Consider the following 17,973-nt stretch of genomic DNA (forward strand, 5'->3'; position numbering starts at 1 on the left):
ACATTTTAATTTCCCAAAGTCAGGAAGTTCACTGATGCAGACACAATTCTAGGCAGTTCTTGTTTGTAAATTGCAATTTCTAATTTGTCTACTGTGGCATAAACCCTCTTCAGCAAGCAGTAATTCTAAATGCAGATTTGAACTCTTACATATCTCTATGTGAGACTCCAATCTTCAAATGGGATTAAAAACCAAAGTCTGTAGGAATAGCTGCGGTCACGTAATAATCTACTTGAGTGTATTCGTAAGTATATATAATGTACCATTTCTGGACCAAGCCACATATATAGTCCTTAGGTTGCTATTTTCAAAAGGAAGAGGTAAGCATGGAATAACCATCATATGCCAACCATAACAGAGCAGATCTTACTACAAATTCATTATAAAGATTATAAAAGTTAAAAGTTATCAGGTCTTGGTAATACAATCGTATTTCAACATAAATGGTAAATATGCTTATTGGCTTAGCAGTTTTGGGGATTGTCTGAAGTGCTTTTTTTTATTCTCTTGTACCTCTTTCTCTCTGTGTCTAGTGTGGCCGCTCTCTTTCTCCCCAAAACCATTTTATGCAAATCCTATTTCAAAACCATATGGCAAAACCTTGAGCTACTTTCATATAATCTTAGAGATGATATAAAGAAACCTAAATGGGTACACAGCACAAGAGACCTTCCATTACTGCCTTCTGAATAAGATACACTATTCTATAGTATTGTTAAGTAAAATACGGTCTTATCTATTATTAATGTTAACTTTCTTGTATCCGAGATATCAGACATGTGTGCTTATTTTCAGTAGTGAAAAACATGCCAAGTCATCTACCCTTTCTTGTTCAATGCAATCCATATCTCTTAGCATACCTAAGAACTCCAGTATTAAATTTTGTTTTCTAATTAACAATGTGCTTATAAACCAATAACGCCCAACTTCTTTCTGGTCTATTAAGTGACTCTTAACAGTCTTTAATTATCCTTTAATAATGCATTCTAGTGAAATAACACCAATTCCTGGAAGTTCTTAATTTGAAAGTGGTGTCTCCAGTGTAAGAACTACGTTTTCAGACCACTGAGGATATATCCAGTGTAATATATACATGATATATGTTATACTTTAATAACTAGTGTGTTTGGACAGCTTAAAAATTTAGTGGAGCTTCTGAAATTGCTTAAAGACCATGACCTTTTTTCACAAATGAAATTATATAGCATCACATAATGAATCCAATTTACTAAAGAGTTTAAGAATAAGTATGGTTGCAAGGACAGAGTGATATGTATATGATAAGCAACTGGGAAATAATGCAAAACTGTAATTCAGTTTCAAATCCCCGTGTCTTCACAATCCTTTTATATATGTACTTGGTTTACTGGCTATAAGTAACTCTTGCCACCAAGGATTTTATACAACTAGGATTTTATACAAGTATTTTATGCAAATACTTTTTATGTAACCTAATCTAAATCTAATCTAATTTGAATCAATGTGACCAAATTCCCAGGACAGATCAGTGATATTGCTACATCTCAAATAACGAAATGAGACTCCTGTTTCCAAGATCATGCAGTTGTTCTAGCCAATCCTCAACACTCCTTTTTAAAAAGTCATTTACAATTATAAGCATAATGAAATACTAAATATAAAGAATATTGAGAATAGAAAGCATATTGAAAAAGAAAAAAATTACCTGTAATCTCACTAGCGTAAATAAATAAATTTCATTCATCTTTTTCCTAAGCTTACTTTCATAGTTATGACTAAATGCATACATAAATCCATATTCTGCTTTTCCATGTTAAACCACCATAAATATTTTAGTGGTTATATGATATTCCACCTTATGGAAATAGCACTTATTACTTAATCATTGCTCTAGTATTGGACTTTTGTGTTTTGCATTTTTTACAATAAACTACAAAGAATATGAATGTATTTGGCACATATATTTTAGGTATTCATATTAATTACTTAAAACTTATTCACTGATATAGGATTCCTGGATCAAAGGAGAGGAATAATTTTAAAGCTCTTAAACTCATATTGTCAAATTGCTTCCCTAAATAATCATAAAAATTTGTGTTCCCATTTGCAAAATACAAGAGATTCTACTTTAGTGCACATTTGCTAACATTTAGCATTATTATATCTTTAAAATATTGAATAATTTTGTAAATAAATAACCTCGAAGCCTTTTGGTTAAGTTGGCATTGAGGAAATATCTGTATTTTTAAGATGTCTTACACAAAAAATTTGGTAAACAATTTAGAAAACTTTTAATTATCCAACAAAAAATTAAACATTCTAAAAACTATAAAGTCTAAGAAAAAAAAGTATCTAAATTAAAACTATGGGCAAAACCAATCTCTAATATGTGTTACTTAAGCAAAATGGGAAATGGAATTAAGAATGGCCCAATTAGATAGTCAAAGCCATTAACTGGACATTTTAAAATAAAGATAGAACTATAAGTTCCATTTCTTAACTTTCAATCTTTCTCTATAATTGTGATTTAAGTATGTTTCTCATAAACAATATAAAACTGGATTTTTCCTATAATTTTGAATTTCCTTTAACAGGTAAATTTAATTAATTTCCATTATTATCCTTGATATATGATAATCCCTAATATACACCATCTTATTTGCTTTCATTTAACTATACTTTTTCTTTCTTTTTTGCTCCTTTTCTGGCCTTAAAAATCTCATTTTGAATTTATATATTCAACCTTTATGTGTGTAGTCAGTCTTAACATTTTAATTGGGACACTTGAATCAGTAAAACTTAACACAAGTAGTACTACTGTTCTTTTCCTGAACAACACACAAAAATTAGAATATTTTAACTTAGATTACACCTTCCCATATTCTGTGTTAATGTTGTCTATAGTTTAGTTCCATTTTATTTTTAACTGCCCCTTAACTTGTCCCTCAATTTTTTAAAGAATTGATTTTCATATGTTTAGTAGTTTATTCATTGAGAGTTTGTGAGTAGTAAGCTCTATCTTGATTATCTCAAAAACTTTAAATTTTGCTCTCTTGAATAATAAATGTGGGACTTTTTCATTCTATCTTCCATGTGTTTTAACCTACCTTTTATATAGTCACTCATTTTATCTTTCCTCCTTGTATTCTGAGAAGTTTCATGAGATCTACATTCCAGTTTACCAATTTTCTCTTCAGCTTTATCTAAAGCTGTCTCTGATCTGATGTTTAATTTTCCATTGAGTTCTAACTTTCAGTGGATTACATTCCATTTGATTTTTCCCCAAATCTGTCTGTCCTCTTTATAATATTCTTTTCTTTCATTTGTGCTTATATTCCTTTTAAAAATAGTTTGTCTTTTTATTTATTTTATAGCCTCACTCAGATTGCTGTAGGAGTCCATGTTATTAAAGTACTAACTCACCTATTTATTATGTTGCCAACTCTCTCTTACAGCAGACTATTCCCTTGGGTGATATAAAACTTTATTTTGTGAATTCATTTTCAGGAGTGGGCTATCTTTATCATAGACCAATGCACTTGGGTTGTGAAAAGAACTCTAGAAAATGGCTTGCTGTTCACTTCCGCTGGTACTCCAGTTTTACCAACTTTATAAACTGCACATACTTTGCTTTTTGTTCCCTGTACTGTATCTTAGACTCCATACCCAGAAGTGGGTGTCGGATTGCGGTTTTATCACAGGTTTAAGTGAAGACTTCATTTTTCTTTTCTCTACCATGAATTTTCCTGTAGCTTCGCTGGGCTGATGGGTAAAAAATTTCTAGTTATTTTTCATGGTGAGGGCAGCCATTTATGAGACCCAGTTTTATTCAAGGTTCTGGCTTTCAACTCTCAGCCTCAGAACTGAAATCCTAAAGCCTAATCCCCAGGACTTACATCCATGTCTAACGCTCCTCTCGGTTATTCTGGTGTCCACTCATACAGGCATACTTCTCTAGATTTGAGTTCCTACTTCATTTCTGCCACTTGAGGATTTCTCTTTCTTTTGAACTTGATATGCCCTCTCTCTCTCTCTCTCTCTCACACACACACACACACACACACACACTCCAAATGTGTGTATGTCTTTTAAGTTTAAACATTTTATCCAATATTTCTATATATTTTGAGTCAAAGGTCTTTACAACGAGAGAAATGGCTAAGGAAGAAATATGTCTGAATATTATTCTGAACAAATTAGTGAATGAACACTGACAGCAATATTTTCTATATATTTCACATTGTATTGCTCTTAAGTACCAATCTGACTTTTAAAATATACTACACTATGTTATCTAGGTGACTCTGAATTCTACTGACATCCATTATGAACTCCAAATTTCTCCTTCCTAGCAGTATATCTACATTTATATCCAAATCATTTGTAGACAATTTTGAGTAGATTCAGAGGTTGTACTGCCTCCCTAGTTTAATGGTAAGTAGGCTAGCTTTATTTTGAGAGAAATAGCTCTTTATCAGTATTGCAATATTATCAGTGCATTGAAGACACTAATTTTCATAAAGTAAATAAACATTAAATGATAACTCCTAATTGTCAACTGCAAGTTTCTAGCTGTCTTTTCTACTCCCATTCTTTTTCTTAATGCAGACCATGCCCCTCTTACAAGCTTGCTACTTACACTATCAGAAAGCCTTTTGTTTTCCAAAATAAGGACCAAGAACATTATCATTTCTTTGCAAAACTGTGTCAGCAATACTATGCCAGAAACACCCAGCTTACTGGTAAACAGAAACTATAGCTTTCACTGTAAAATACTATAATTATTCAGTGCAACAGTATCTGAGGTTTTTATCACTGAGGAAATCAATAATAGCACAAACTACAGTTCTCTTTTGCACTAGAGTAGATACAGCAGGGCAGATGAAAGAGTTTATTGACCTAGTAGAGACTGTTACTACAGCAAATCAGAATTATGAAAGGAAACAGCTTTTTAACTAATTAATTCAAACACCCAAATGTTCCAGGCTCATAGGAGACTTGATAAAGAAATAAACAAACAACAAATAACATCTCTTGTAGCCTCATTTCCCTTCCTTACACACACACCTCGTGCCATCATTATTGGTAAACATCCAATCATTAGAAAAAATTCTATTAATGCTGTAAGAAATCAGCTAGATGCTAAGGGGATGCTATGTCATGAAAGTCTTAACTTGAATATTTCATGCTTGTATTTGACAAATGTCATAATTTATCATGTGTCATTTGTGTAACTAATAAAAGGCCCAATGTTCCATCTTGCAGCATTGTACTCCTTGTTAAATACGTTGCTTTAGGAATTTTAAAATATGCACAATAGAAACAGTAGGCATTAAATCACACAAAGTTGAAAAGTACAATATTGAGAAAGGGAGTGAGAGAAACTTCAAATATTGCTACTTTCAATCACATGAATCAATTTGTTCAGCACTAAAAGAATACTAAATTTCAAAAATGTTAAAAAATAACTTGTGTATGGTATGTTTTCATTTTAATCCTCAACTCAGACTAACACCAAGAGGAACAAGCCCTGGATCTCTGGATAAATGGTTAGTAAAAGAGCTGTATTCTTTTCATTCTGTGTTTCTGGTACAAACTTAGATGCACAGTAGTCGTTCCCAAATCACAACCAGAAGCTATGCTTTACACCCAGCTGCAGTCTGTTCTCAAAGAATACCATGTACCATGGACAGAAAAGTAAGAGGCTCACTGGATTTTTATTCTGTGTCAGCAATGTAATTGCCTATTTGTATTTTAAGTAAGGTTTCTTTTTAAAGGTCCCTGTGTGTATAGACTCTGAAAAGTAAACAGAATTTCATAAATGTGCTGAAAATAAAATATCTTATTCTTAAATGAGAAATACAAATACTTCCACACAAATACATTTGGTTGCTTATATTCCACAAGCAATCTGTAATGTGTTATAAGAAATGTCAACATTTGGCTGCCATTAGTTAAGATCCAAAGACAGCACACTGTTTGATCCATTCATCTGTTACAGGTGTGATTTCAGAACAATTCTTAGTACCTTAATTCATGGTCATAAAAGGGATGGTAAATTCTGTACATCTAAGGGCTCCTCAATAGAGGAGTGAGAGTCTGCAAATATGGAAATCAAACCACCATCTCATTAAGAAAATCTAAGGAAAAAAGCCATGAAAAATGTGGAATATTTAGCTTATAGCACCTATTATATTCCTGAGCCAATCTTCTACACCCATTTTTTAAAATTTATGTTTTATAAACATTAGTGCCTTTAGATAAACGTTATAATTTCTAATACAAACCCAGCATTTTCAAGGTGTTGTGAAGATGTTCCCACTAAACACTTGTAAACTGGTAAATCTACTTGCAGAAACAGTTCCTGTCCTTATACATATATTTTAAATTTCATGGACACTGGTTCAGTAACAGCCATGAATTAGAAATAAAGAGCTTACTTTTTGGAAGTCATGTGACTCTATGAGGAGTTGAGAGTGCCCTTTTGTGCACTATAATAAAACTGAGTAGCACTTCCCTGCCCTGAAAAGAACGACAGCCCCTCCATGGAAACAACTAAATCCCTTTCTGCTCATGGGAAAGCAATGCTGTGTGTGTCATTTGTTAACTAGATACAGTTATTATTCATTCTGGGTTCTGGGAGATTCATTTTTTTTCAATTTTGACAGAAACCCATGATATTGGTATAGTATTGCATATTTGTTTAGGAAATTTTTAGTTTTTGATATTTCCTTCAAAGAAATCCAAATGGTTAAACCCCAGGCCTCCCCAGTGTCTGTCATTTGCTCAAACAGACTTACTCTGCATGCACAGACCATCCGTGCAGTTCTTGGACTGCAAGACGAGGCCATCGCAGTCCTTGCCTCCGTTCTTGGGCGCTGGTGCTGTGCACTCCCTCCTGCGCCAGTGCGTGCACTCGGTCCCGCAAGTCGACCACTTGCTCCATGAGGTCCACCTGCCATCCACTGCCACACAAAAACCAGCATCGGGTCAAAGGCACAAGGAGCTTTTTGAGGGCAGAGAGGAGCAGAGCACAAGCAGAAAGAAAACACCACCAAACACTGAAGAAAACGCGCCCCCGAGGAACACTGCATTCATTTTAACTGCTGAAGTCGTGCAGGCTCTACACACACTGTGTGGGCTCTTCGAACCTCCCTTACTAGGTGTGTGACTATCTCTTCACTGACCAAGCAAACGGAAGCTTAATGGGACACACAGAAACCAAAGCTGTCACCAGGAGCTGCATAAACGTAAATCCTGGCGGTGACCCTTTTTCTATTAAAGGGGAAACTTCTGGATTTTGGATTGAAAATTAGGGAACCTCTTTTTGGATCCAAGATTCCTTCCTGCATAATGTAATGTGGGTAGTGCAAGTAAACCTCTGTGGGGTTCAGGAGAAGAGGTTGGTAGAGTGTGGAAGAAATCCATCCATCCATCCATCCATCCATCTACCCACCTACCCGCACCCCTCATCTACATCCTATACACTCTTTTTATTTTTTCATCCATGCTGCTTGATTCTAACATCTTCTGCAATGACTTCTTGAAAAGACTATATTATTTTCCATTTATTATCTGATGATTTCATTCCATTATTTGATGATATATGTTGCTATTTTTATTTTAAAAATAATATTTAAGCACATTCCTAATTTTTTCCTGTGATTCAGTCATTTAGAATAGATTCACTTTCTTCTTAATTTTTGTGCTTGACTTGTTAGTAAACTTCAGTGATAAAGAGCTAAGATATCTCTATTTTAAAAACACACAACTTAAATACTCTAGTACGTTCTTTAAAGGTTCTTACATAAATAAGAGGAAAATATTAAAATAAGAGTTACATTTTTAAAAATTTCCCTGAAATACATAAATAATCATCTAGGATTCAATGTAAGACAATCGCAAACATCATTTATTGAACATGCAATGTACACGTGTTATACCTATATACTGACAGAAATTAGATCAATTTTAATAATCTACATAGTTTGGGAAATCTGTGTGATTTCATATTCAAATTATTGTGTAACTATATGTATTATGCATAATATGTATAGAGATATAAATATGCCCACATGAAAAAATGATGAAAGTATTAATATTTCAATTGTACAGTCAGCTATATAAGCAACTCCCAGCTATCTGAAGAAAAGACATTTGCTTTGACCTAGACCATCCCAAAGTACACACACAAACACACATTTCTATTTCAACTAAATGCTCAGTGCATTTCTAATTGTGGGAGTCAGTATGCAGACAAAATATAGGAGCGTACAAGAGAAAATACTGAAATTCTTAGCCTAGCTAAGTGTCAAAGTTTGTTCTGTAAATAAAAGCTCTCAAAGGGTTCAGTGTGGGATACTGTTTTGATATTCGGAAATGAAAACAGGAATATAAAATTTATATTATGGTTTTCTCTCCAGTTCACTTCTCCAACCCATCTCTGAGAAAGTTCTACTAAAAGGATGAACCTGACAAAAGTTAGGCACAATAAAGGGAAGTAAGTAGTCTTTGTATCTAAATAATGAAAGTGACAATATAATGGCTACCCCAATGGAATACAATAAATTTATGCATTATTTCAAAATAATTTTAGTTTAATTTTTTTAATATATTGTATAATTGGACATTTTAGTGGGTTTTGGTTTTGGCAAATATTAACTTCAATTTACCAAAGGATAAGAGTTTGGGACAACATGAGATAGCACAGAAAGATGTTCAGAGGCAAAGGGATGCAATCTTGCTATAGGTACCACTGCAAATAACTCAAAAATAGGTGACCAACGTGTACAGATAATAGCTGACTGCACTGTATTTTCAAAATCCATTAGCTCACGTGTCACAAAGCTTAGACTTCCTTTTAATTCATTCCAGATGTTTTATTGGCCTTTGCCCAGAAACTGACACCAAATGTCCAGTACTTCACCTACAACATTTTCTAAATTTCAGTTCCAATTAACTTCCATGGCTTTCTGGAGATCAAGGGTTGTTATCCTAAATGTGTGGCTTTCAACGCTGCTCAAATGCCTTGAATTACAGATCCTGCAATCTTGGCTCCAACAGTTTTGTTGAGTAATAGAGAGGGATTATGTTCATGTGTGTTTAATCTCTTGTTTTATAGTATTTTGTATGTTAGGGTAATAAAGTTAGGTACTCTTTTGGGGGAAAAGAGTTGAGGTCCCAGCAATGTAAGCAATGAATGGGATGATGGATTTAAATAATGTTTACCACACACTCAGGTGAAGAATAAGGCTTTGTGGGATTTCCCTGGTGGTGCAGTGGTTAAGAATCCGCCTGCCAGTGCAGGGAACATGGGTTCGAGCCCTGGTCTGGGAAGATCCCCCATGCCGCGGAGCAACTAAGCCTGTGAGCCACAACTACTGAGCCTGCGCTCTAGAGCCCGTGAGCCACAACTACTGAGCCCGGGCACCGCAACTACTGAAGCCCACGTGCTCTAGGGCCCACGTGCTGCAACTACTGAGCCTGTGTGCTGCAACTACTGAAGCCCGCATGCCTAGAGCCTGTGCTCTGCAACAAGAGAAGCCACCGCAATGAGAAGCCTGCGCACCACAACGAAGAGCAGCCCCCGCTCACTGCAACTAGAAAAAGCCCGTGAGCAGCAACGAAGACCCAACACAGCCAAAAAAAAAAAGAATAAGGCTTTGTATATATACCGTAAAACTTATTTCTAGAATGGGAGGAGACATTTGGAATGAGAGCGCTGGTTTGCTTACCTGGGCATAACGTGGTGCAGGCTATTTTCTGCACACTCTGCCCTTCACAGAAGGCACCACCATTGAGTGGGGCTGGGTTGGTGCAGGTCCTTGTGCGCTTCTGATACCCTCGTCCACAGCGGCTGTTACACACGGACCACTCTGTCCAGGTAGACCAGCCACCGTTTACTGGAAAGAGATAAAAAATAAAATGTGAATTAAACATGTGTGCATACACACAGAGACACACAAACCACACACAACACATAAAAGTGGTATCCCAAGTGACCATAAAAAAATCAAAAACTTCAAAGCTATAGGAGACCCTGGATATCATTTCACACATATATACAATGGAATATTACTCAGGCATAAAAAGAAACGAAATTGAGTTATTTGTAGTGAGGTGGATGGACCTAGAGTCTGTCAGAGTGAAGTAAGTCAGAAAGAGAAAAACAAATACCGTATGCTAACACATATATATGGAATCTAAAAAAAAAGAAAAGGCTGTGAAGAACCTAGGGGCAGGACGGGAATAAAAACGCAGATGTAGAGAATGGACGTGAGGACACAGGGAGGGGGAAGGGTAAGCTGGGACGAAGTGAGAGAGTGGCATGAACATATATACACTACCAAATGTAAAATAGATAACTAGTGGGAAGCAGCCACATAGCACAGGGAGATCAGCTCGGTGCTTTGTGTCCACCTAGAGGGGCGGGATAGGGAAGGTGGGAGGGAGATGCAAGACGGAGGAGATATGGGGATATATGTATATGTATAGCTGATTCACTTTGTTATAAAGCAGAAACTAACACACCATTGTAAAGCAATTATACTCCAATAAAGATGTCTAAAAAAAAAATAAAATTGCATTGCAGAGCTGAAGAATCTAAGCACAGAGATAAATAAAATGAATTATCAACATCTATTTACCTATTCAGAAAATAGGACTGTGTTCTCCTCTCCTTAGCCAGTGTTATTTAAAAAAAAAATCCCCGTACCTAGTAAAGCTCCAAAAATTACTTTTGGCAACTTATCTCAAATAATATATGTTTACATCCTTATACCAAGGCTGTGAGTGGCTATGAAGCATGGGAACTGATAAAATCATTTAGTCTTTTCTTAATAACAGATGACTGATTATTTTTCTTTAGCATATGTAAACTTTATAACCTTTTAAGGACTTTTAGTTAGTTTCATTAACAAGTGAATCTAGTTTTTAAAGAAGTCTTGATAGCTGGATTTTTAACTAATTGAGTATCGATTTGAATGAATTAGCGATGAGTTGATGTAACTGAAATGGACACCTATTTTGTGTATACAGGCTATTTACGGTGTTTGATGGAGTTGTCAGTATTGGTGCGATGATAAAACCTACTCCCTAACACTATGTTCACTATCTCTGGAGATCCTGCTCTAGAAAATACTCTGACATACTTTTGTATTTCAATATATGAGTCTGTGAAATTATTTTAATTAAGCAATTTCTAACAAAAAATATTTGCTGGTGGTAAAACACGGCACAACTAGTATATGTACCTGCTTCCTGATGGTGAAGAAGAGTGTTACTCAGATAACACAAGCCTTACATGTGAACATCATATGCCGATCATCTCCTTCTCTAGAAACTTATGCAGTAGACAATAATCATGAATGTGTTATACATACAGACATAGACTATTTTTCACTGGAGAGTTATTTTTTTATATAAAGGTAAACTGAAATCAATCGTGATGTTCAATAATAGGAACATGGTAAACATGTATGTTTATGAGACTGACTCCTAGGCAGCTATTAAAAATGACTCTGGGACAGGTACATGTAAAAGTATGAAAACAGAACACTCCCTGACACCATGCACAAAAATAAACTCAAAATGGATTAAAGACCTAAGTGTAAGGGCAGACACTATCAAACTCTTAGAGGAAAACATAGGCAGAACACTCTATGACATACATCACAGCAAGATTCTTTTTGACTCAGCTCCCAGAGAAATGGAAATAAGAACACAAATAAACAAATGGGACCTAATGAAACTTAAAAGCTTTTGCACAGCAAAGGAAACCATAAACAAGACCAAAAGACAACCATCAGAATGGGAGAAAATATTTGCAAATGAAGCAACTGACAAAGGATTAATCTCCAAGATTTACAAGCAGCTCATGCAGCTCAATAACAAAAAAACGAACAACCCAATCCAAAAATGGGCCGAAGACCTAAATAGACATTTCTCCAAAGAAGATATACAGATGGCCTACAGACACATGAAAGAATGCTCAACATCATTAATCATTAGAGAAATGCAAATCAAAACTACAATGAGATATCATCTCACACCGGTCAGAATGGCCATCATCAAAAAATCTAGAAACAATAAATGCTGGAGAGGGTGTGGAGGAAAGGGAACACTCTTGCACTGTTGGTGGGAATGTAAATTGATACAGCCACTATGGAGAACAGTATGGAGGTTCCTTAAAAAACTACAAATAGAACTACCATACGACCCAGCAATCCCACTACTGGGCATATACCCTGAGAAAACCATAGGTCAAAAAGAGTCATGTACCAAAATGTTCATTGCAGCTCTATTTACAATAGCCAGGACATGGAAGCAATCTAAATGTCCATCGACAGATGAATGGATAAAGAAGATGTGGCACATATATACAATGGAATATTACTCAGCCATAAAAAGAAATGAAATGGAGGTATTTGTAATGAGGTGGATGGAGTTAGAGTCTGTCATACAGAGTGAAGTAAGTCAGAAAGAGAAAAACAAATACAGTATGCTAACACATATATACGGAATCTAAGGGGAAAAAAAAAAAAAAAAAAAAGGCCATGAGGAACCTAGTGGCAAGACGGGAATAAAGACACAGACCTACTAGAGAATGGACTTGAGGATATGGGGAGGGGGTGGGGTGAGATGTGACAGGGTAAGAGAGTGTCATGGACATATATACACTACCAAATGTAAAATAGATAACTAGTGGGAAGCAGCTGCATAGCACAGGGAGATCAGCTCGGTGCTTTGTGACCACCTAGAGGGATGGGATGGGGAGGGTGGGAGGGAGGGAGATGCAAGAGGAAAGAGAAATGGGAACATATTGTATATGTATAACTGATTCACTTTGTTATAAAGCAGAAGCTAACACACCATTGTAAGGCAATTATACTTCAATAAAGATGTTAAAAAAATAAAAAAAAAAAAAAAAAATGACTCTGTATACGTGCACCCTATGTTCATAGCAGCACTATTCACAATAGCCAAGACATGGAAACAACCTGTCAATCAACAGGTGAATGGATAAAGAAGATGTACAGGGACTTCCCTGGTGGTCCAGTGGTAAAGAATCCACCTTCCAACACAGGGGACGCGGGTTCGATCCCTCGTGGGGGAACTAAGACCTCACACGCCGTGGGACAGATAAGCCTGTGTGCTACAACTACTGAGCTTGTGCACCTCAATGAGAGAGCCCGTGTGCTGCAAACTACAGAGCGCACATGCTCTGGAGCCCGCACACAACTAGAGAGAGAAAAACCCACATGCCACAACTAGAGAGAAGCCTGCACGCCGCAACAAAAGATCCCGCATGCCTCAACAAAGATCCCGTGTGCCGCAGCTAAGACCCGATGCAGCCAAAAAATAAATAAATAAAGGGGAAAAAAGGGCTAGCCATCACAGCCTTCTTTTAAAAAAAAGACGTGGTACATATACACCATGGAATACTACTCGGCCATAAAAAAGGACAAAATAATGCCGTGTGCAGCAACATGGATGGACCTAGAGATTATCATACTAAGTGAAATGAGTCAGAAAGAGAAAGATAAATACAATAGTACTTATAGGTGGAATCTAAAATATGACACAGATGAACCTACCTATGAAACAGAAACAGAAAAAGGGACATAGAGAAGAGACTTATGGTTGCCAAGGGGGAGGGGGTGGGGGAGGGAGGGCTTGGGAGTGTGGGGTTAGCAGATGCAAATTATATAGAGAATGGATAAACAACAAGGTCCTACTGTATAGAACAGGGAACTATATTCAATATCCTGTGATAAACCATAATGGAAAAGAATATGAAAAAGAATGTCTATATATATATATATATATATATATATATATGTATAACTGAGTCACTTTGCTGTACAGCAGTAATTAACACAACACTGTAATTTAATTATACGTCAATTAAAAAATAAATTTAAAAAAATGATGCTGTAGAAGTCTATTTAATAATACATGGATACGGCAACATTATGTTTTAAGTAAAAAATATATATTTAGAACCCTTATTTTAAAATCCTATTTATCCTAAGAAAAGTCCAGTAGTATACATATCAATCTTTTTTAAAGCTACCTCTGGATGACAAAATGACAGGATTATAGGTATTTTTTTCTTTGAACGTTTTTCTGTGTTTCCCAAATTTTCTATAATGAATATATATTTGCAATCTAAAAATGATGCTAACAAAATTAAATATATACAACAGACTCTAAAATGAAATACTGGTTACATATATATGTTTTTCTGTGGACTATTAGTGAGTCCAACCTATGAGCCTTGGACAACTTATTTTACGAGGCCATGAAAAGGACAAGCAGATGTTTGACAGGTAGAGTTGCATTTAGCATTCCAAAAAGCAATTTAATCCACTCAACTTCACAAAACTCCAAATGTCATGGAATTGTCAGTATAAATTGCTTACCAACACACTGGCAAGCCAGTATCATAAACTTTTAGAGAAAGACAGGTCTTGAAGATCCTAGGCTTATTCCCTCATTTTACAGAGAAGGAGATATGGGCTCCGAGCATTCTGTTTAAGTGACCAACTGAAGGTCAGTTGGTGATAGAACTAGGCCTAGCACATAAGACTCCTGACCCCTAGTCCCATGCTGTTTTCTAAGCTCAAAATGCTTTAGTTACTTGTGCTTGATTCTTCCTAAAGACAATGTTCAGCTTGTGCTTATGGATACTGAAAGCATGCCATACATAGGAAAAGAGATCTGCATGTATATTAAACATCTTTGTAATACATCTATTTAGAGTCTGCCTTCGTTAGTTATTTATGATTGGTACAAGCTGTGATGTGCCCCACTTCTCTTTTCCATTTCCAGTGCTGTTAATTAAGTCGTTCAGAGAGTTTAGAAAAAGACAAAGCGGGATACGTTTCATTGTGACTTAAGGAAATTTAACTTCAGAGTATTCAGAGGATTTAAAAAAAATATTATGCATCTGTAATGAGAATGACAGTTTTAAAGCATCACTACATTCAGCCTTTCGAACACATCGCAGTGGTTTCTGTTCTCGTAACACCCTACAGCACGAGGACACATGCAGCCAAATGGCACTACTTGCAGGAAGCAAGGGCCATGAACCACGTCCTCGTGGCTGTCCTTCCTTCCTAGTCCTTTAGACAAATCTCCTGGAGTGTCATTTAACACTGAAGCGGCCACGAAGAGCTTCCTTACATTCTAAGTGGTAGCCATGTCATTCCGGAGGTGGCAGAACCTCAAAATATTTCTCAGGGTCATTCCGTTTCCTCTGAGACAATAACTCATCAAGAATATGAAGACCTACTATGTATCTAACACTGTGAGAAATACATAAATTTATAGGGCTGTTCTCTTAGTCTACCAAGGAGCTTAAAAGCTTAGCTGGGGAGATGGAACGACTAGTGAAATGATGAGAAAACCACGGAGTGCTAAAGCAGGCAGGGAGATAAAGGCATCACGTGCTGCAGCAAAATTGGGGGCAGAATCATTTAGTACTTCTGGAGAAATGATAGGCTTAGAGATGAGATGGATTAGAAAGGGCCAGAGAGTGGAAGAGCAGCTTTCTGAAGAAGTCATCATGCTGAAACTTGCTACAGGGTTAGGATTAGGGCTGCGTGGCAATGGCAGCCCTTGTCTTCACTCTGGACGCCCCTGGCGGAGTGGAGAGCAAGTTCTAGGGAGTTAAGGTTGCGCTGAGGCGTTCGGAGAACACGTCAGCTCCCGCTGACCCGAGGTTTTGCAATCACTCTCCTGAGGCCCACAGGAAGAGCAGCCGACTGCCTGAAGCGTCCTCATCTTGGAACTCCCTCTGCATCTCTGTAGTTCAGGCCATGGAGAGCGGGAGGGCCCAGGGAAGCAGGGAACCGTCCTGGTACTTGGGTAGATTTCCTTCACTTTCCTATAAACTGACTGACAAAGGACTAGGGATTTCTACGTCTAGTTTCTCTACGAGTATCAGGAAAGCAGTTATACCTCACCGTCCGCATGAGAAGCTGGAAGAGAGCCGCAAGGGGGATTGCAAAGGGGCCTCTTCACTTGGTATTTTAAGATTAAAATGAGAAACTGCAGTTTGACCTCAACTAGACTGAGACCCCAAGAGCTCACTCACCATAGACTATGACAGTTGCGGTTGTGCTTTTCCTCTTGGCGACGATGTTTTTGGCCACACAAGTATAGTTGGCAGTATCTGAGAGGCGGGCCTGCTTGATGATGAGGTTGTGATCAATAGTAATATAAAAATTCCGATCTTCAACAGGATCAATGATGTCTTCATTTTTCAACCATTCCACCTGAAGATGCACGAGAGAAACAGATAAATTCCCAGTATGGATCCCTTGACGGCTGTCTGCCCTAACTTTTGTTTTGCGGTGTGACTAACATTGGTCCACGCCATGAACTTCTGCAAACTGGAGGAAGTAACTTTCCGAGGTCACATTAAGTTATCACTCACCTGCCAAACATGCTGATTCTGTCTGTACTACATTATTCTCAAATGTCAATGACCCGACTGGGAAATACAGTGTTCAAATTGTTTTCACTTTGCCCTCCAGGCAGGAATTGGGGATGTGCACTGCCAAGTTCAGAACCCAATCAAAAATAATAGGCTAAGCATTTCAGACTGAGCGCAAACCTTTTGCTATTTGATTTGTTTACTCTTGGCAACTTACCTGCTGCTTTTCAGCAAAGAATATAAGGACTATTAAAAAAGCTCAAAAGGCATCTTAGACATCGTGTACCTCTAATAAAACAACATTTGGATGATTTATGTGCAACATATGGATTAAATTCCCCTAAAAGTGCACTTACTTTAAAATATAGCAAACACATATTTAGAGATGTATCTAAGCCAAAATCTTGGGAGGAAAAAAAAAAAGGTTTTCTACTAACTCTCAATATAATCTAAATAGCATATAAGTCATAGTCAAATCTCTCCTTTTGGCTATCTCTAGCATCAAATCTTTGGCTCATGGTTTGCTTCTGGAGAACCTGACCTAAGATATGACTGTTCAAAACTACTGAACTATTTTTCCTGTGCAAATATCAGTTTAGCAACAGCAATGTTATCCTTACAGAATGAAAGGAGGGAAATATATCTGTATAAGATGTCCTTATGAAGGATAAACTATTTCTTGTTCCATAAATTGCTTTTTTCCCCCTATGCACAGGTTTTTCCATAAAGCAAAACAACATTGATATTTACCACACTTAAACTTTCCTTTTGCATTAGTGTGGATACCCATACAAGTAACCTTTAGTGGTAGGGAGTCAATAGTATTGCCATTTTCAAAATCTTAAGGAGCTTCCCTTGCACCGCAAGAGGTCTGGAAATTAATCTCTAAATCTGTCAGTGGGCTGGATGTTACACAGCTCTCAATTACATCTAACACAGGGACTCTAAAACAATGCTTCCCTAATCCTTAGAAGAGAGGACAAAATCTAAAGGGAAAAATAAAATACAATCATCTGGAAATAAACATATGAGGATGTAGATAAGAGTAACTATTTGTAATGACATAAATTTTGAAATAGCTAAACAGTGTTGATATTTACACTAATGGAAGTGTGAAATCCATCTAAAACAGTGGAGTTTTAAAACATGCATTTTGTTTTCAATAAAGACAGCACATTCAGTCCTGTGCTTGGATATATTTGACGAGAGATGCACACTCACTTGACCTGGATTTTCTCAAACTTTGGCCCTACATGTGTGGTAATATGATCTTGCTACAAGTGCAGGAGGAAAGGCAGCAAGATTCAGACTATTAGAAAACTGCTTGAGGATAATTGAAAGCTGACGTTAATATCTTCTGAAGCTAATCTTTATACAGATTATCTTTGCCGTTCGAAAGAAAGCTTTCCACTTACAGAAGGTCCTGTTGGGCTCCCCTGATTTGTTCTTAGGTGTGTGTGTGTGTGTGTGTGTGTGTGTGTGTGTGTGTGTGTGTGTGTGTGTGTGTGTGTGTGTGTGTGTGTGTGTGTGTGTGTGTGTGTGTGTGTGTGTGT

At 36.8% G+C, this 17,973-nt stretch overlaps 1 protein-coding gene and 1 long non-coding RNA gene across 3 annotated transcripts in view; both read right to left on the reverse strand.

Annotated features, from left to right (window-relative positions):
• LOC309660829 overlaps nt 1–17,973 on the reverse strand; it is a 1,143,314-nt gene that overhangs the window by 276,268 nt on the left and 849,073 nt on the right. The gene's annotated exons all lie outside the window — the stretch shown is intronic.
• The window catches only part of UNC5C (unc-5 netrin receptor C), a 409,465-nt gene that overhangs the window by 66,361 nt on the left and 325,131 nt on the right, over nt 1–17,973 (reverse strand). For both annotated transcript variants that reach the window (XM_082461681.1, XM_082461680.1), the window contains exons 5-7: nt 16,079–16,259; nt 9,714–9,881; nt 6,780–6,944 (exon numbers count right to left, since the gene is read on the reverse strand). In XM_082461681.1, coding sequence (XP_082317807.1) covers nt 6,780–6,944; nt 9,714–9,881; nt 16,079–16,259 — 514 coding nt within the window. The remainder of the gene's footprint in view (nt 1–6,779; nt 6,945–9,713; nt 9,882–16,078; nt 16,260–17,973) is intronic.

This window comes from Balaenoptera physalus, assembly GCF_965194825.1.
Source record: "Balaenoptera physalus genome assembly, chromosome: 5".
In the NCBI taxonomy this organism is placed as follows: Eukaryota; Metazoa; Chordata; class Mammalia; order Artiodactyla; family Balaenopteridae; genus Balaenoptera; species Balaenoptera physalus.